General features: G+C 31.7%; 1 protein-coding gene across 1 annotated transcript in view; it reads right to left on the minus strand.

Moving 5' to 3' along the window:
• LOC143082373 (receptor-type tyrosine-protein phosphatase alpha-like) overlaps nt 1-21,175 on the minus strand; it is a 120,443-nt gene that overhangs the window by 12,428 nt on the left and 86,840 nt on the right. Inside the window, exons 9-19 of the mRNA XM_076258021.1 lie at nt 16,110-16,212; nt 14,430-14,515; nt 12,463-12,692; nt 12,186-12,273; nt 11,495-11,571; nt 11,043-11,079; nt 9,086-9,183; nt 7,283-7,411; nt 5,730-5,878; nt 3,938-4,073; nt 1,321-1,470 (exon numbers count right to left, since the gene is read on the minus strand). Of these exons, the coding sequence (XP_076114136.1) occupies nt 1,321-1,470; nt 3,938-4,073; nt 5,730-5,878; nt 7,283-7,411; nt 9,086-9,183; nt 11,043-11,079; nt 11,495-11,571; nt 12,186-12,273; nt 12,463-12,692; nt 14,430-14,515; nt 16,110-16,212 (1,283 nt within the window). The remainder of the gene's footprint in view (nt 1-1,320; nt 1,471-3,937; nt 4,074-5,729; nt 5,879-7,282; nt 7,412-9,085; nt 9,184-11,042; nt 11,080-11,494; nt 11,572-12,185; nt 12,274-12,462; nt 12,693-14,429; nt 14,516-16,109; nt 16,213-21,175) is intronic.

The following is a 21,175-nucleotide window of genomic DNA, read 5'->3' on the forward strand; positions in this document are numbered from 1 at the left end:
AGACATCAACACATTTGACAAAATCCGATGAGTATTACAAATATAACATTAAACATTTAAACTAACTACATGAATTTGGGATAGACAAGTACTGTAACACGTCTTATAGTAATGCGAATTCACACTCAGCAAAACAGTCACAATCGGGAATAAGTCACGTTTGGTAATTAAAAGATTAGACGACATAATGACAAACAACAATCTACCATGTGGTAAAAATGTCCTTAGCTAGTTTGGTCAAAGATACATCGTATGGATCCACCAATTCGTGATGGTGTCCATAAAATTTACGGAGTGTCAATTTTAATCTGTCCTCCTCATAACTTTGTTGGAGCAGTTTCTGCGTAAGGAGCACACTCCTGTATATGAAGTCCGTATAGTGTGAACAAGCACGAGAATAACATATCAATTGTGATATGTAAACACCATACGAAAGGGCAGAGGGTATGTTACTGGTGAGAAATGGGAAATTGATAATTGGGAAGTTGAAATCGTCCCGTTTATCATAGATTTTAGTGTGAAGTCGTCCATCAACGTCAATATTGAGGAAAAGATCAAGGTATGAAGCAGTCCTTCTAGTATCAGTAGTATCCTTAATTTCAAGTTCACTGGGATATATGAGATGTAGGTATTGGCTGAAATATGGGTTATTCAATGATAGAACATCATCAATATATCGGAAAGTAAAATTAGAGAATTTCGCAAGGTGCTTTTTCTTTTTGTCTTTTAGAAGGTTTTGAATGAATTCTGCTTCATACGAGTACAAAAACAAATCAGCCAGCAGGGGTGCACAATTAGTACCCATTGGAATACCGACTGGTTGTTGAAATATAAATCCTCCAAACTCAACAAATATATTGTCGATCAAAAAGTCCAGCATTTTGATAATATCATATTCAGTATATTTTCTGGAAGATTCAGTGTGATTCTTCACAAAATATGAATTATTGTAACCCAAAACAAGAAATTTGTATCTACGATTCCCATTTTTATAGAGAAAAGCTCTGTTTTATGTAAAAGAGCCTGTCCATTAAGCTTTCAGCATCATTAACGAATATTTTTTATTCGAAGTATACTATCCATGATATATATTTTGATTCGTGAATCATATATTAAAATAAAACTTATTATGACGCACCATATAAATATTTCACCATGATGACATACCTATTTTTGAAACAAACAAAATTGCTTTAATATTTACGACTTAATTACTAATTTGTCAAAAGGATTACGATAAAGATTTTACACAATCACATTTATTTAAAGACGTGTCTGATACTCCTTACTTGAAATCTTCCAGACTACAACTACAAATACCTTAAATTCTTTGTACAGTTTTTGATGATTGATTGGTTGTTTATCAATATGTATTTCCCGCCAAATTGTTCCAAATTCATCTTTTCCGATCTTTGTATCTGTCATGGTAAAAGCTTCCAACAAGGCATAGTGTAAACACACATACTGATCCTGAAATTATATATATCTTTTGACATGAACACAAACAATTTCTCGGTCTGGTTGATACATTTCCGTGGTTTAAACATGAAATAATTATCATTTCATTTATTTTGTTTTCTTTTCATGTTATTTTCGTTTATTATTTTAGTAAATATTTGGGCAATATTTTTTTAATTACTTGAACGATTCACATACAACCTATTATGGGTCTTATTTAACGTCGTAGTATATGGTTTGGGATTTGCTCATTGTTGAATGCTGTGCGTCGATATATATTTAGTATTTTTTTAATTTGTGTGCATTGATCTCCATAAAATGGTCGTCTCATTGAAAATCATACAAATTGAATGTTCTACATCTCCTTTATTTACAGTTATATCAGAACCAGCTTTAATTGAGCAAACAAGACTTATCCAAATGTTACAAAATAAAGTTTCAATATATTTTCAGTTATAGTCCGAAAATTTGAAAGACGCCCCTTTGTTATGAATAAAATCTCATGAATCGGAAATATGTAAAAATCATGAGGACGCGTACGTCAATAGATATAAACAATTGATCAAAGTTTCTTGAAAATTGGTAAAAAAAACTCTTGAGTTATTGGCCTGGCCAGATGGCTTGACGAACAGAAAGAAGAACGGACAGACAGACAGATAACGGTTTGATATCAGAGTAAACGGTCAACGGGCATATACAAGTTAGGGACCGTTCAATATTTATCAGATGGATGGGCCTGTGCAAAATGGGGCGGGGCAAGCACTTTTTTTGTGGAAATATATGGCTTAGCGAGAACTTTTTTTAAAATATTTAGTGGATGGGCCAGAACATATTTTATAGGAAAAAATTTTGCTATCAATTTTATTGGTGTGTAGGAAATTTCTTTAGCGGGCACTCAAAACATGTCTCAACAAGCTGGTAGCTTGGTTCATTTCTGTTAATTTTAAGGATTTAATTAAGGAATAAAAAAGCTAGAATTTTCTGCTCGGACTATCTTTTTAATTATTTTGACCTTATAGAATACCAAGTTGTTTAATAGTTTGGTGTATTGCTGTTAAATTTATGAATTTGATTAATAGGTAAGGTAAGAAAAAAAAAGGTCAAATTTTCATTTTAGGCTAAATTCAGATAGTCGCCTTTAAATTTTTTTAAAACTTTTTCAAATCAACTTGGATTTTCATAAAACTCTACAGCTATCTCAATTATATATTGATCTTACAGAAAGACAGTTTGTTTGGTACTTTGGTGTATTGCTGTCATTTTTATGAATTTTATAAATAGGTAAAAAAAAAACTCAAATTTTCCGTTAAGGCTAAATCCAGATAGTCATCTTTAAATTTTGTTATAACTTTTTTCAAATCAACATGGATTTTCATAAAACATTACAGCTATTTTATTTATATAAGTTGTTTGGTAGTTTGGTGTATTGCTGTCATTCTTATGGATTTAATAAAAAGGTTTAAAAAAAGCTCAAATTTTCAGTTTTGGCTAATTCAAGATAGTCATCTTTAAATTTTTTCATAACTTTTTCAAATCAACTTGCATTTTCATAAAATTTTACTGTTGTATCATTTTTATATTGATCTTACTGAATGGCAGGCTGTTTAGGACTTTTGGTTTTTGCTGTCATTTTTATGGATTTAGTTAATAGGTTAAAAAAAAGCTACAATTTTAAGCTTAGACTAAATTCATATGGTCACCTTTAAAAAAAATTCTAACTTTTTCAAATCAACTTAGATTTTCATAAAACTCTACAGCTATCTCATTTATATATTGACCTTACAGAATGCCAGGTTGTTTGGTTGTTTTTTGATTGTTTGGTGTTTAGCTGTCAAATCTAGGGAATTAATTAATAGGCGAAAAAGGCTGCATCATAGTCAAAAACATGTCTACCTATATTTGCTTAAACAGACCATTTTTTTTCTTTTGAAAAGTAGAATAGATCAAAGGACATTTGTTTTTGAACTATAAACATGCTCAGTTATTAGGACAATAATTTGTAATTCAACATATGATAAGTTTACTAGTCCAAGAACTATTTTCCCTTAATTTATATTATTTCCTTAATTTTAAATCAATATTGTATTTGAGGCTGCACATATAAAATCAAATCTGTACATGTATATTCATACTGGTTTTAAAAAAACAATAAAATATATGGTTCTGATACACACATAAATATATGCATATAGGAATTAACGAGCACATTTTAAATTTTGTATTAACACATTAAACATGTCTATTCTTTGATTTCAAGACATACAAATTTAAAAACTTTAAAATAGAAAAAGAACCTAAATCATTTTTGATTGTCCTAAAGTTTTAGAGGGGCAAGGACTTTTTTTATAGATTTTTTTAGATGGGCAAGGACTTTTTTTCAGAATTTAAAAGGGTGGGCATTAACTTTTTTAATGAAACAATATTAAGAATGCACCGGCCCATCCATCTGGTAAATATTGAACAGTCCCTTATGACTTACTGGAGTCTGCACCATATTCATTCGACTGTATCTCATTTTCTTTACAAACTTGACAATGTCGACACAATCTGTGACACGTCCCTCCTCATACAGAGCATCTAATCCAATATATGTCCCTGTTCTTCCAATGCCAGCACTGAAAACAAAAATTGTAATGAATTGTTTAGATAATCTTACATTTTATTTTGCGCAAATTAATGAAAATATGTTCTTGAAAATATAACGATATTTTATAGTTTGTGGGGATCAGTTTTTACAAATTGTAGGGTTGATTCAGAGTCAAAGTGTTAATGACTTGAAAAGTTTGTACCAAGACAGGAGAATGACAGTTGGTTTCTATTCATTTGGTGATTTTGAGCTTCCGATTGTACCATTTTGTATGCAACTTTCAGTTTCAAATTTTCCTTTGAGTTCGATATTTTTGATGTTTTAACTTTGAAATCATGTATAAGTAAATATTACGTCTAGATAAAATTTAAGAGTACAGTTATCCGATATAGTGGAGGATCCAAACAAAGAATGTATGACATCGAAAATAATATTTGGCCTTTAATGTTATAGGAATATAAAGTCTACATTGTTTTTAAGAGCATTTTGTTTAACAGCTTTTATTCAATAGGTGAAATATGAGTAACAAAAAAAAAAAAAAAGAAAACCTTATGAATATATATTTGCTTACACTCGGTTTTTGAAAAGCCACCGTTTTAAAAATATGAATGTGTAAGAATACAACCTGCTTTCAAATTTCTGATGAGGGTAAATGATTAAATACTTATTCATGAATATATTGGATACTTGATGTATATATGTGCCTGCATTATTATTATCTTTATTATTGTTATGAAATTGTTATACTTGTTAAATATGTAAAATAAAAAAAAATATATGGCTATTGATTTCACGTGCTAAATAATGTGCCACTAGATAAATATATGCTTGTTAAATTCTAAAAATAAATACAATTTTCATAGTAGAACCCAATATAAATGAATTTTAACTGCAATGTTTAAATGAATATAACACAAAGCATACAAACAGCAAGACATCCAGCAAGACATCCAGCAAGACATCCAGCTGAAAGCCACAAATATTTTGAACAGAACGACTGACTGTACAAACCAGAGGCAATAAACCATACAAAAAAAAAACAAAAAAAAACCACCACATGATCCAGATTGCGGGACTTAATATAACATATGATATAAGTTAAATCAGTTTTACGTTCCCACATATTTCTCCTGGTCGTAAAGTTAAAACTTTTATTAGAAATCATGCAAAGTCAGAATTAGATCCTGTTGGGTCATTCCTTCCTTTAAACATGACAACAATTACGGAGGAACAGAAGGGTGGTTATTGGCATATGTTTTAAAAAGTGATGTCGTCTGAAATGTTCAGAATTCTTCTAAATTAAATGCTACATGCTTAGCGTGACGTTATGATTGTGTAAACATGAACTACAGGACTTACTAATTCCTGCTTGAATACGACACAATTGCTGTAGTGGGCCTGGTTAAGAGTTATCAAATGACACTGAGGAATTATTATTTAATAAGATCAAATTTTGAGTTGATAGAATTGAAAATGAACGTGTCACTCTGATTTCATTGCCCACATAACTGGAATTTCTTTTTCAGTTAAGTTTGGAAAGAAATTTCGAAAACTACATATATGAAATATAGAGGGTTGTAGAATAACATACAAACAATCAAGAAAAATATTCACCATTTTGATTATAAGTATAGATCATGAACGCTCATGTATGAATGAAATGCTCAAAACTGACTCATATTACCTGCAGTGAACGAGAAGTTTTCCACTTTCGACATCAGAGTGATCTGATATGACATGCTTATGAAAAAGCACAAGGTACAGAGGATCAGGAGTTCCATGATCAGGCCAGGCTGTGAAATGGTACTGGATAATATTTCGTTTCTCCTTGGTCTAAATATATTAAAGACAGTTATACTAGATTTTCGCTTTAAATAGAGAAAGTATTACACATATTTCTCAACTTGTTATTGATATGCAATGTGAGCCGCTGACTAATAAACCTAACATTATCATTCTTTGAATTGTTACGTAATTTGATTCAATTGTCACATGCCAATCCCTATTGATTCGCGAGAGTCAGTAGATTTCATAGGGGTATCATGACGTTCCATCTTCTATAATAGTTATTGTTTTTTTATTATTTTTTTTTAAACTTAGCAGGAAAAGTCAAATATAAATTTATAATACGGTTCGAAACGGATCCCTTGCAGATCCATAGAGGGTAAGTAAAATTTAAGTATGACGATATCGATGGTTAATTCTCTATGGACTTTACTTATCCTTTTTGGGACCAAAGAATTAAGAGGGTGTCCATGGAAAAACCAGGCAGTGGGTGGCACATGACATATTTTGTTTTTCATCTATTTCATATCACAAATTCATTCTTTCTCAAAATTAAATTTTGTTTTTTTTTATTAACTGCAACAAATAAAAAGAAAAAAAATACATAGAAAGCACTGAAAATTCATTGAACAGGGGAGGTAACTCTTCATTTTGTACAAAATTTTGTTGCATTGTTAAAGAACTTTAAAATAATTTTCTGAGCCATCCACTGTTAATTCAAAAATATCTTTGACATATATATCCTTTGTATGAAATAAACATTGCATTGGAACCAGAAATTCAGTGTGAAAAAAATTATGTTGTGCCACCCATACCATAGGATTTTCCTGTTATTTACCAGGACAGCCTCTTAAGTAGTAAATCTTCTGTCTTATAGTGTCAACTACTATCGTAAGACGAAGTGGCTTAAATTTGTTTTTGTAAAAACCTTGAAAGGAAACTAATTGGAATTGGCTAAATTATTAATACAACTACTTGATCTAACAATAGCTAGCCATTGAACCAGGTTCGACTGATCATTTATTCTTGAAATGACCTGTACTAATGCAATTCAGGAAAATGACAGTTGGTATCAAATAGTTCGTTAATATGTTTGGTAGATGATTTTGTTTTATATTCACTTCAGTGTTCCTAGTGTTTGTTTGTTTTCCTCTTATAGTTGATGTGTTTCACTCGGTTTTAGTTTGTAACCAGGATATTGTTTTTCTCTTAATCGATTTATGACATTTGAACATCGGTACACTACAGTTGACTTTACAGTTTACTTCTCAACCATAAAAGTTACTGTGGTAAAAATATATAACGCATTCAAGTAAGGAAAATGCATTTTTCTTGGATATTTTGTTCAAGTGTTGAGAGAAATTTATTTTTAAGTGTTGAGAGAATATCAGCCATTTAATATTCAATCGTCCCTTAGAAATTTTATGTATGCGTTTTAAAACAAACACTCACCTTCTTATCCTCAACAGATATTTCTCTGGTTACATAGGCTGCTCTTTCGTTTTCTGTCTGTAGAGTAATAATTATATTTCCTAGTACCATTGGCTTTCCTCCTTCAGGCCAATATTTATCACATTTAACCTGTAATGCACATATAATGTTTTTATTACTCTTATAATATATCATAATCGTTGAGTCCTATTTTCCAACATAATTTTCCGACCACGTTCCACGTCCAAAGATTTATATAAATATTTAGTAAAACACCACTGTTGGGGATCAAGAAATGTATTATCGTTTGGCTTTTATCGTTTGGATTTTAGTAAAAGAAAATGACAATTATTTTAATTTTGTCTTCCAGAAAGGCAAACTCTTCGGATTACACAACCATGACAGATAAATGTTTTAGATCTGTTAGGTGCTGGTTTCCAGACAAACACGCATCATCTAAGAACAGAGACAAATTTAAGACTGGTCAACTCGGATGTAGAATGATGTGTTGGAGTATGGCTATGCATATTCCTTTGAAGTATTTCTTAGTAAGCTAAGGCGTTAAAAGTTAAATCCGCTATACTGAACTCCGTGGAAAATTAAAAAAGGAAAGTCCCTGATCAAATGACAATATCAAAAGCTCAAACACATCAAACGAATGGATAACAGCTGTCATATTCCTGACTTGCTACCAGCATTTTCTTATGTAAAAAGTTGTGGATTAAACCTGGTGTTAGGGCTAGCTAAACCTCTCAACTGTATGAAAGTCGCACACAATTTAATATATTTAAAACGGTGTGTGAACAAAAAAAACCCAGATATACATGTATAATAAGGTAAAAATGTCAAAAATAGGGGTACAAAAGTCTACATTGTTTTATAATCCTAATCACTATAGAAAAAAACAAATATGTAACAGAGAAGCTCAAAAAGGCATGTAGACGAACACATTAGCAAAAATGAAGGACAATCATACAAAATTTACAATAGCACAAAAACATAATGACGGGTTGTACGTGTATAAGTACAGACCCAAGTCATATGTATCATTCTCTTGAACTGAATTTTAATGTGCGTATTGTTAATATTGTCATAAACATGTTTAACCCCGCCGCAATTTTGCGCCTGTCCCAAGTCTGGAACCTCTGACCTTTGTTAGTCTTGTATGCTTTTTAATTTTAGTTTCTTGTGCATAATTCGGAGTTTAGTATGACGTCCATTATCACTGTACTAGTATACATATGTTTAAGTGGCCAGCTGAAAGACACCTACGGCTGCGGGAGTTTCTCGCTACATTGAAGACCCATTGGTGACCCTCTGCTGTTGTCTGCTCTATGGTCGGGTGGTTGTCGCTTTGAGAAATTCCCAATTTCCTTTCTCAATTTTATCAAAGAAACACAAAAAGTCATATTAACTAAGCCCATTAGCAAAAATGAAAGACAAGAATACAAAATTATCATATGACGATAACACAATGAGGGTCGTTTAAGAACAGAGCTACGTCATCTGCATCAAAGAAATAAAGAACAGGCATATAGACAAGGCAAATAAGCGAAAATGAAAGACAATAATACAAAAATTATCAGATATAGAATATTTACAGCCAGTATAATGTAAAATAGATTCATGCACAATCCATAATAAAATACAGTTAATTATCATATACATGTTTGATTTACAGTTCAACGATTTATTTCACCTACTCTTATGCCTCTATGTTATGACATAGTTTCCTTAAATCATCGTAAATGTTGTACTTATTATTTTGATTAATTTTGTACTTCGACTTCTCTTTACACATAATATAATAAAACATAAGATCACCTTTGCAACTTCCATCAAGTTTGTCAGCATAATGATCTTCCTGGTGTTGTTCTGCCAGATCATTGCCCAGAAATCAGTGAATGTATGCTTTAATGGTCCTAAAATATGCAATATCCATAAAATAAAATAAATTTGTTGTAATTTATTTCTGTTTCTTTTTTTGGGACAGGTTTTTAAATATTTATCCGTCTGCTTTTCTTATAGACTCGAGAAATCCAACATGCAGTTATACGTGCCTACTTAAACATATATTGGCTGGTATTTCGTTATCGAGTCTTGTTACTCGAAACCACAACACATTTCGTTCGATGAGATGATCAACGATAATCTATAAATATTTATAAAACGCGTTTGTCATGTTTCATTAGAGAAAGAAAATATATATTATCGGACGAACAAAGTGTTGAACTTATCTTTATTTGGCATGGCGAGAAAATTTGAACCTCCAGACGAAACTATATGACATCGTGATTGAGAATTTGACGATCGGAAAGGAAAGCAATTATGATATCATGTATGACTGTTTCGTCAAGTATAACACTGTATAGCGCATTTGCTATAAAATCTTGAAAAAAACTTTGTAAGTCTTCCACCATATAGTAGTAGCATAAGGAGCTCGGACGAAGACTGGTCTTTATAGTTAAGTGTGTTTATATTATTAATCATACTAAAAATACTATGACTCTATAGCAAATGCATCCGTAAAATATGAAATTACAGAAATACTAAACGCCCAGGAAAAATAAAAACAGAAATATCGAATGGCAAAATCAAACGCACAAACATTGACAAACACACAAAACGATAAACAAACAAGTGTCATATTTCTGACTTGTTACATGTATTTACTTACGTAGAAGATGTTGTATTTAACCTGGTTTTAAGCTGGGGTCACACATTCACGATTTTTATTGCCGTCCTTGACAGGACCATTCCCGATTAAAATTTGTCAAAAGTCTGATCAAGATCCTGTGAATCGTGGATGGAAATTCGATTTGTATCTTTCGCCAGGTAAAATTCGACCGAGTCTGTCACGACTGCGTCCCGATTCTACCGAATGTAATCCGACAGAGATCAGATAGTGACAAGACAGTGAACCGACGCTGACGGAAGTTATCCGTTTGAAAACTGTCGGCATTATCGGGATGATCAGGTACTGTCGGAACGTAATCCTATCACGGTCCGCTCTATCGCATTGCAAACGGCTTTGTCTGGTCTCAGTCGTATTGTATTCTGTTATTGTCGGGACTTCTCCAGATCATTCCCGTTCCACAGGACACCGTCCCGAATACACAGAACATTGTTAGGAATTCTATCCGATACAGCAGAATCTGTCACGACATAGGCACGATTGTGATCCGACTAGACAAAATCGGCTGAGTTTTCCCGAATGTTACGGGACGCACCTAACTGTCGGGGTGCTTTGCCGAACTATTCGGATCCTTCCCGACCAGTAGGAATCTGTTACGAACTAAAACGACTGCGTTCAGACAATAATAGGACATTCCAGATAATTGAGGATACTAATCCGACTTTTTCACTTTTCGTGTCGTATCGCTGTCTGATCTTAAACGGGAGCAATAATCGGCAATGTGTGAACCCCGCATTATAGAAACCTAAACCTCTCATTTGTTTTTGACAGTCGCAAATAATTATGTTACGTTGACAATAATCTGTGAGTAATACAAAAAGATTTGATACATGTAAGTAAAAATGTCAAAAATTGGAGTACAGCAATCAACTTGTTATATAATCTCAACTACTATAAAAACAAACGACTAGGTCAACAATTGCAATGAAAAACAAAAATGGCATTAAGACACTCTATAGAAAAGTTCCATGTTGTTAGTCTATTATCCAATGTATCTTTAAAAGATTGATAATGATTTGAAACAGTACAACATAGTTTCTATTTCCCTATTGCCACACACAGACACACACATATACTTTATATTACCTTGTGATGCTATATAACAGCTTTCTTTCTCAAATCCCTGTAAGTATATAGTAAAAACGCTCAGAGGATAGTTGAAAAGTTTTAACAGCTATTAAAGAAATACGGCAAAAAAAATTCTCGAAATCAAAAATATTTACATTGAACTAGGACTTCATCTTTTACTGCGGAAAAAAAACTAAGGTCGTATCGCTTAAATAATGCACCATTTTTTTTCAGGAATAATACAAAAAATAACAATGATAAGATAAGTCTACTGAACGGATTTTTTCTCCTACTAGCTGAAATGATTAAAATTCCCACGTTCGTATTGCATTTATAATCAGAAATATAAAACTTCATTAAGGTTACACTTTAAATAATCACTTTCGTGATGTCCTTGGAAACCTTACGGGAAATTTAAATAGAAGCCTTTATTAATGGGTTGATGAAACCGTATTCTACACAGGACTTACGTCAAATAAGTTTGCATTGATGTAATCCGTATGCGGTGATCCAGGTGTAGGTTGCAAAACAACCCGCGTATGGTCATCTAAAACAGAAAAAATAAAATGCTTTATTTTATTTCACTCGAGTTAAATTATACTACAACAAATAGCCTTGTCAAATAATTTTCAACATAAACCTTTGTATAATGAGGATGCAGTATAAGGAATATAGTTACATATATCAAAACGAAGTCATCATATGGAGAGTTTTTAATCTGTATGAACCTTTAAAAGTGTATTAACATGAATGTCCATTCAATGAGATATATCCTTGTCACATGCAAAACGAATCTTATGAAAAACACAAACATTTGCGGAAATTCATATTTGAAAAATATCTTAATCAATCTCCACTTAATATCATACTAAGGAGTCCAGTACTAGTACACCAATTAAAAGTAATTGTTTCATATGAAAAAAAAGAAACTAACTAAAATTCATCATTGTCTTAACAACATTTCTTTCAACTAATATATATTGTTGAATCTCGAGATCAAATGAGATTTTAAAGACAAATAGATCGTCTGCATTCGACAACCCTGTATAATTGAAAGCAATTTAACAACGTAATGTTTTTCTGGGGTACATTCCTTGCAAGTATATTAAAACATGTTTTATACAGTTATGAGTAAACTTATAACACTAGTACTTAACATACAGGGAAACGTTGTTTTATATCTGTTCTTTGGCATGTTCTCTTTCTTTTGTGCAATAGTGGTCGGGTGTTGTGGACCGTAAGGGATAGTCTGCAAAGAGATAGAAAATGTATCAAGTTCAAAATAAATCCCATGATTTTTAATTGATAATTTTGCCAATTAAAGGTGAAATTTGCTGAAAAGCTGCTCACTATTCAGTCAATTTGAAGATATCCATTGACCCAAAGAAGCTTTCTTATATTTTTGTAAGTGTTCACATTATCTTTAATTAAATATTACCTTGTACTCGGAATGAAGGCCTTCGTTTACTTGTTTCCGTTTAATGTAGTCCTTTAATTCTTCAATTTTAACTGTGGTCAATATTTCGAAACTGTTGCAATATGTGTTGCTGTCATCTTTACCGGGGTCTTTTGTTGATAATCGAGGAGGAATTACATCATCTGTGTCAGAGGACGACTGACGACTTGCTCTAGCAATATTGATATACATCCCCTCTTGGCGCTCTCCACCTTAAAACATTTATTCTACATTTAATTGTCTTTCGTGGATGTAATTCACAGACAGTAACGGGTAAGAGTTTATAAATTTTCGAACGACAAAGAATAAAAGTATTGGATACAAAGTTATATGAAATGGATGTCAGCAGTTACTGTTAAATTGCAAATAACGAGTTTTTGCACTTGTAAGAGGATCATGAAGAAGCCACATGCGAAAAAGGAATAATATATCCAATCGGTGAAACTGATAAAATTGAGAATGGAAACGGGAAATGTGTCAAAGAGATAACAACCCGACCAAAGAGCAGAAAACAGCCGAAGGCCACCAATTCGCAATCCCGCACCCGGAGGTGTGCTTAAACTGGTCCCTAGAAAATGTACTAGCTGAGTGATAATGGACGTCATACTAACTCTGAAATGTCTTAATATCCTAAATAAGTCAGAGGCTTCTCACTTGGGACAGACGCAAATGCAGCGGGGTTAAATATCTTTTGTGGAATCTCAACCCTCTCCGTATAGCCTATGTAGTTCACCTCCTATTTTGTGAAGATCATACAGCGCAGTATCTAGTTGTCTTTGGCTTTTTGTTTGTTCTTTTGAAGTTTTCATTTGAAATCGGAACGCTGAGAATCTAATCATTAACCCTTTTGTACGAAATTGAAAATTTAAAAAACTTAAACCACATTTATGGCATGCCAATCAGTGTTATTTATGCCTATATTTTAGGAAAATATAATCAACTAGTATAACTTATGGTCAAGCCAGATTGCAGGAAATGTTTTTTTGTAATAAACCCACACGTCCAATATCATAAGTCAACACGAAAAATAACATTGCCTTATTTCTCAAGACTCCCAAAGCCCTAAATACATTGAAATTTGAAATTGCAGTATATCAAGTACGAAGTTTAATAATGATTTATGAAATAAGTAAAAACGTTTTTCTTGAACATGTATGTGATACCATCATTTGATACACTTTTCAAACTTCGTATATTTTAAATTGTAAACATGTTGATACTATCTTGATTATAAAAAGGAAAATGCAAATCATTTTAGAACACAGAATCTATATGAACTCCATCAACTCCAAAATAAACATGATCGGGTGGTTCAACAGAATAAGAGGCATACACCAATCGCCATGTGAATACACACTTGGTGGTCAACATTCACAATCGAAATTATGATATTAAGCACACTAACAGATCAGACGATATTTTGTGTGTTTAAAGACATACGAAAGAGAATACATGTCATTAACTGAAACAATGACACACCGTTCTGGTGAACTTATTTTTGATCATGACCGTAAATGTTTTGAAGTGTCGATTATCCTTATAACTCTGTTATTGTTTTTTTGTCAGAACCACATTCTGTTGAGAAAATCTGTATTATATTAATACATGTATAAATGCTTTACATCAAAGATCATATATACGCAAAGATGTGTAAATGTGTAAAACATGAAATTGATGCAGAAACTTTTTTTCAGCACACCAAATAAGAAAAATAAAAAAAAAGGTTGGTACAATATAAACAGACCGAGTACACAAATACAAGATTTTAATGAATTATTTAGGCTTTAAATTTTCCCGTATACATCGTTCTTTTAATGTTGGAGATAAGGAATCTGTACAATCATGTACACAACCCTTTTGAAATATGCTGCACATGTACAGGATTTTTTAAATTTAATATGTGTAATCACATGATAATAGTGTTAACAGCAATTAATAAATGCACATACCTTGTCGTAATGATACATTTCTATCTACAATCTGAAGTGCTTGGTTTTCTCCAGAAACTCTATCATCCAGAGGCTTACGTCTTCTTCTATTTTGATACAAAGATGAACAGAGTGAGGCAAACAGTTACTATATTTATTTCAATCCTGATATCTATGATAAGTTTAATTTAAATAAATAACAAATATTGCGTTATTCAAAATTTTAACAAACACGATACACAAGGTAGAAAGTAAAATCACAAAAATACTGAACTCCGAGGTATAAGTTTGAATATGACTTTAGCATATACATGTATGTAAGACTCTGAACTGCGATGGTAATCCGAACCGCGATCGTCATGCTGAGGTCCGATGGTGAGACGCTGAAATATGTTTGTGGTCACACTGAAGTACCATGATGGCGTTGTGACGCTATCTTATTGATAGCTACACCAAAGTGTAATGGTAGTGATGTTAAAGTGCAATGGTCTACACAAGCTACATTTTCAATGTCGATGAAGAAGCAGTCAATGTGTATGATATGAGCAGTTTTCCAGGCTTTTTATTTATAAACCTTTAGTTCTACGAGAAACTGGGAGGATTAGTATAGGGGAAATATTACCTTCTGTAGTGTTTTGTTTTTTGAATACAACAATATCCCTTTACATACGATTGATAAGATATAGGAAGATGTGGTATGAGTGCCAATAAGACAACTCTCCATTTAAGTCAAAATTCTAATTTAAATCATTATAGGTCGAGGTACTGTCTTCAACATGGAGCCTTGGCTCACACCGACCAGCAAGCTATAAAGGGCCCAAAAAAATGTCTAGTGTAAAATCATTCAAACGGGAAAACCAACGGTCTAATCTATATAAAACACGTAAAACGAGAATCAATTATGAACCACATAAACAAACGACAATTGCTGAAAACCAGATTCCTGACTAAGAACAGTTGTAGAACTGCAGCGGGAAAGAACTTTTTAATGGTATCTAACCTCCCCCGTTATCTTAAACAATATGCAACATCACAACATAGAAAGACACACAATAAAGACACACTAAAACAATCTGTTTGAATGACTAAGCTCAAACAAAAAACGTAGTAACCCAAATAAGCACACAATGAATGAATAAATTTGATACATGATACAATGTTAATACAAAGTTGATAAAATAAGGGATGAATAGTTTAAGTAAAAGTATTAATTCACTGTGAAAAATTAGACGACTTCAGAAAAAAATCAACTTAGAAAAAAGTAATGTCATATTATACACAGGTTAATAAGAATAACTTTGTTGTTAACTCCATATGTAAGCTTGTCATTCTCTTATTACATACGGGTCCGGAGAAACGATCTCAATAGTATTATGTTAAAGTATACGAGGAACCAATAAGAGGAACAAATCAAATATATAATGTTTTCGTCGAATGTACAATGTTAACTGTATTAACTAACTATCAAAAATATCTGCATCTCATAATGACTGCTTAGTTTTAGATATTAACTAGCCATCACACGTCCAATAGACCATCGCAGTTCAGCGTGTACATCGCCGTCAGCGTCCCCTTTGCACATCCGAGTCCTATTTATATATTATTCAACGTATATTTCAAGTGATGTCTATACGAATAAAATTGTGTCATAACTGTCACTACAAAACATGTAAATTATTGAAAACCAAAGAACACAATTACCTTTTCATATATATTAAAACGATCACAACAATAACAATTAGAACGATGCCTCCGCCAATTCCACCGGCTATCGGAGCTACTGGTCCTGTTGCTGCACTGGATTCTAAAAAAGTATTATGATATTAAAAAAAATATACACAGGAAGAGGTTGAATTGTATGATTACTGTATGATCGTAAATGATAAACAGAATATGTACATCAACCATGTGAGTTCAGTTTACGACATACAAACAAGAATTAAACCGAATAGGATAAGAAAGAAAATATCCAAGCCGAAAAACGTGTAACTATTCCAAAGAAAAATTAATGAAAAATTTAAATTTCAATTACACGAAAATCTAATATAACAAACCGCAACAAAAAGCATTAACCGTTTTAATGTTTTTGCCGTTGATGTCGCCGGAAAAAAAATCTATCACTTAGGATAAAATCAAATTTATAATTTAAGATATAATTGATTGATTTTGGTTTATGACTGTCTGTCAAAACCAAAAAGGAAAGGACAAAATAACTGTCTTACAACTTCATAGCACACTGGATGATACTTCTAATATGATCTTTTTTTCAATTTAAAGAATCAAACACTTCATAAATTTCACCTATTAAAATCTGATAAACCTACATATTAAGGGAGATATAACAGTTGTTGGATCGTAACATTAATAACTATATGAATTTTCAGAGGTTCGTCTAGTTCATTTTATTGAATACTGACACTGACGAACAGGGTATTCAACAGTATCTTTAAATTTACAATTGTAAACGCATATTTGCCTTACGTATTTATTTGAATTTTCTTTGGATTTGGATATTTTTGTGGTATTTTCAAACAATTTTACCCACATTGAATTCGTGACAAACACAACTTTTTTGTTAAGATTACATATCGATTTTTTGTCTGGTTGAACATTTTCTCTAATCTCTTAAATGTTTACCATAAACACGCAAAAATCTTAAAAGATATATAATTTAAATGCAACCAATCATATAAAAAGAATAATAACGATTTCGGCAAATTTATATATTAATTTTTTTACTTCTGATCGTTATACAACAATAACCCAATATGTTGAATTTTGAGCGGCAAGTTTTGTTATAACTATTTTTTTGCTATTCTACATTATTTTCCAAAATGAGTTTCCATGCGAAGCAGCATTCAATCAGCGCTTGTATTTAACTCTCTCTGTTGAACGGATGTCAAGTTGGTTTAATATCCAACATTCAACATTCAACATTCAATTTTTTTTTTCTTGCACTTATTATAAACATTCAATAATCCATTTCAACATTTAACATTCCATTTCAACATTCAACATTAAACTTTCAATTTTTTTGTTTCTTATTTTTTTGTTTTTCTTGTATTCATTTTCGACATTCAATATTACATTTCAACATTCAACATTCCATTTCAACATTCAACATTCCATTTCAACATTCAACATTAAACATTCATTTTTTTTAAATTTTAAATTTTTTTTGTTTTTTTCTTGCATTTATTTTTAACATTCATTATTCGATTTCAACATTCAACATTCGTTTTCAACATTTAACATTCGTTTCAACATACGATTTTCAACTTTCAACATTCAACATTCGTTTTCAACATTCAACATTCGATTTCAACATTCGACATTCGATTTCAACATTCAACATTTGATTTTAACATTCAACATTCGTTTTCAACATTCAACATTCGTTTTTAACATTCGATTTTAAACTTTCAACATTCGTTTTCAACATTCAACATTCGTTTACAACATTCAACTTTCGATTTCAACATTCAACATTCGTTTTCAACATTCAACATTCGTTTTTTCAACATGTAACATTCGATTTTAACACTCAATATTCATTTTCAACATCCAACATTCGTTTTCAACATTCGATTTTCAACATTCAAAATTCGTTTTCAGCATTCAAAATTCGTTTTCAGCATTCGATTGCAGCATTCGATTTCAACTTTCAACATTCGTTTTCATCATTCAACATTCGTTTTCCACATTCGATTTTCAATTTTCAACATTCGTTTTTAACATTCAACATTCGTTTTCAACATTCAAAATTCGTTTTTAACATTCGATTTCAACATTCAACATTTTTTATTTTTTTATTTTTTGCATTCATTTTCAACATTCAACATTCGATTTCAATATTCAACATTCGATTTTAACATTCGTTTTCAACATTCAACATTCGTTTTCAACATTTGATTTTCAAATTTCAACATTCGTTTTCAACATTCAACATTCGTTTTCAAACATTCAACATTCGTTTTCAACATTCAACATCCGTGTTCCTGATATATGTATTTTTTTTGTATTTATCTGACGAGTTAGCCTTTAGACTTGTTTTCGAAGTTCGTTCTTATTGTGTGCTGTTACAACAGAGTTCCAGATTAGGGTGTCAGTTGTTGGTGTACAACCTATTTTTTCGTTCTTTTTATACATTAATTAGGCCGTTAGTTTTCTCGTTTAATTTTTTTTTTAATTTGTCATTTCGGGGCCTTTTATAGTTGACTTATAACTGTTAATTCCTGTGTCATTTGGTCTCTTGTGGAGATTTATCTCAATGGCATGCATACCACATCTTCTTTTTTTATACATAGTAACGGTGGTCATGTATCGTGAAAGCTCTGGTATATGATATTGAAGGAAATCGTATCTGACAGACATTTGTTAGGTCAATAACTAATATATTTGAATGAAATATACGGACAAAATTTACCCCAAAAAACTGTCTGCCGTACGGTTAAACTTTATGATAAAAAAATCAAGAAAAATCAAGGTTTAAAAGTAAACCTTTTTTTTTTTTACAAAAGGCAGACTGCTGCATTTCTATTACATAAAATATGTAAACATACAAGATTATTTTTAACGATTTGAATGACTAAAGAACTCTTTTTTAAAATATTATTTTTTTCACTTTTAAAGATTGCGAACCACTTTTTGAAGATCGTGAAAATGATGGTGAAAGATCTGATGCTACGAAAACGTTTAACTCATTATCTAAGCATATGATAAATTTAATTCTAAGTTAAATGACCGATATAGGTTCCCTTTTTTTGGTGAATATGTCTATAATCGTTCATTTAATCCATTATATCTGATTATCTTATAGTACCACAACGACTAGATGCTTTTATAGCAATATTAGTCTGTTTGTCCGTCCTTCGTAAGTTTTGATTTATTATTGAGAATCCAATCTAATCGGCTAAATTACAGTTCGAACTGGACATCATGAGAATACGATCTCGAGGTACTGTATCAGATTGGTAATTTATCATAACTATACTTAATAGAAAAATAAATAAAAAAATGGGGTCACCGTTCATTGAAGCTCACAATCTTCCTTGGAAGCATGCATATTTGTTAAGGTACTTTTTTCTGTTGAACTAATAGGAGAAATAGAGGTAATATTGAAATAAAAAAGAACTAAATTATTAAAATTTTACATTAATGTTAAGTTTTTACAGCTTATTTGATTTTTTTAAATTAAATACTAGGTACCCAATGAGTTACTTCAATTTCAACACCAAATGCAGCTAGTTTGGAGCTTTTTCAATGATATAAATATTTAAAAGTCATCTGGGGCCAAAACGTCTCAATTTTGTTTGATTTTTGCACCTTATCATACAGTAACTAGTAATAGCGTAGTAAATAAAATTTGTAATGAAAATTTTTTTTTTAAATTTTTGATGAAACTTTTGTTCCCCCGAGCCTTCTTAAGTTGATACAATGAGATATAATAGCTAAGTTTTGAGGATGTTCGTTTGTTATGTTTTGGAATTGGCAGTTGCTATTTGTTCGGCTAGCCGGACGAATAGTACCAGGACTATTTGTCCGGCCAATACAATGCTTAAAGTGTACGTGTGTGTGCGTGTAATATTATTTACATTAGCACCAGGGGACAGCATATTATATACGAGGACATTTAAAAAGCATATTGAAGCAATTTTGAATTGTTAGTCCCCAATCTTGGTACATGTAGTTGAACTTGAATTGTTAGATTAAAATGTAAGAAAATATTTCCAGTTTCATGATCTGTCACCATTTTATACTCATATGGCAGACTAAATGTAAACCTTTCTTCCCATTTTTAATTATAAAGTTATAAAATATATATAGAATTATTCAAAACTTGTGACAAAAAAAACCCTTCAAAATCTCTCCTTCCAAATACAAGCTAATGTATACTTTCTTTAAGCCATGATACTTAGTCAACTGTCTTAAAATTCCTTAGTGTTGCGTTGTTTATATGCGGAAATTTCTAGCTTCATTGAAGACCTGTAGGTGACCTTCTGCTGTTGTCTATTTTATGGTCGGGTTTTTGTCTCTTTGATTCATTCCCCGTTTTCATTCTCAATTTTATTATCTCACAGTATTGAATTTGATTTGTTAGTCACTAACGATTTAGCACATCTGTTTAGCTGGGATGCGTCTGGCAGTAACAATTGTCCTTTCGTGTGATTTTTAATAAAACAAAATTGTCCACAATTCTAATCACTCTGAGATCGGATTACCAGCGACCTCAAGGTGCGGCTGAAGAAAATACTACACGCTCTTCCGCCCGCGCATCATGTGGCATGCGCATTTCAATGGCCGGACAAATAGTCCCAGCACTATTCGCCCAGTTAGCCGGACAAATAGCCACTCCGTTTGGAATTTTTGTAAAATTTTCGGAATCCTCTTGTTTTATCTAGTTTTTTTTATAGTGTATTGGCAAACAAGTTTTGCAACTTATATTAATCTTTTACATGTATAATAATAAGCCATCTGTAAAAGTCTTTGAACATATTATTTTTTTTTATAGTTTTTGAGAACTTAAACTTGTCAATGATTAAGCTATGAAAAGAGAGAACAGTTTCCCGTCAAAATTTCAATGGTTAACATCTCGAAAACAAGCACATTGACCATATATATATATTTTTTGTTCTTTTGATTTCTTTATTAATCATCTATCAGTGTATATTTGTGTTTTAAAAAGCTTATTATTTTGATACTGAGAAGCGAACTCCCTTAACAGACTGAAGTGATCGAACAATCGAGTAAAATAACGTCATCTTGGT

This window comes from Mytilus galloprovincialis, chromosome 7, assembly GCF_965363235.1.
Source record: "Mytilus galloprovincialis chromosome 7, xbMytGall1.hap1.1, whole genome shotgun sequence".
Lineage (NCBI taxonomy): Eukaryota > Metazoa > Mollusca > Bivalvia > Mytilida > Mytilidae > Mytilus > Mytilus galloprovincialis.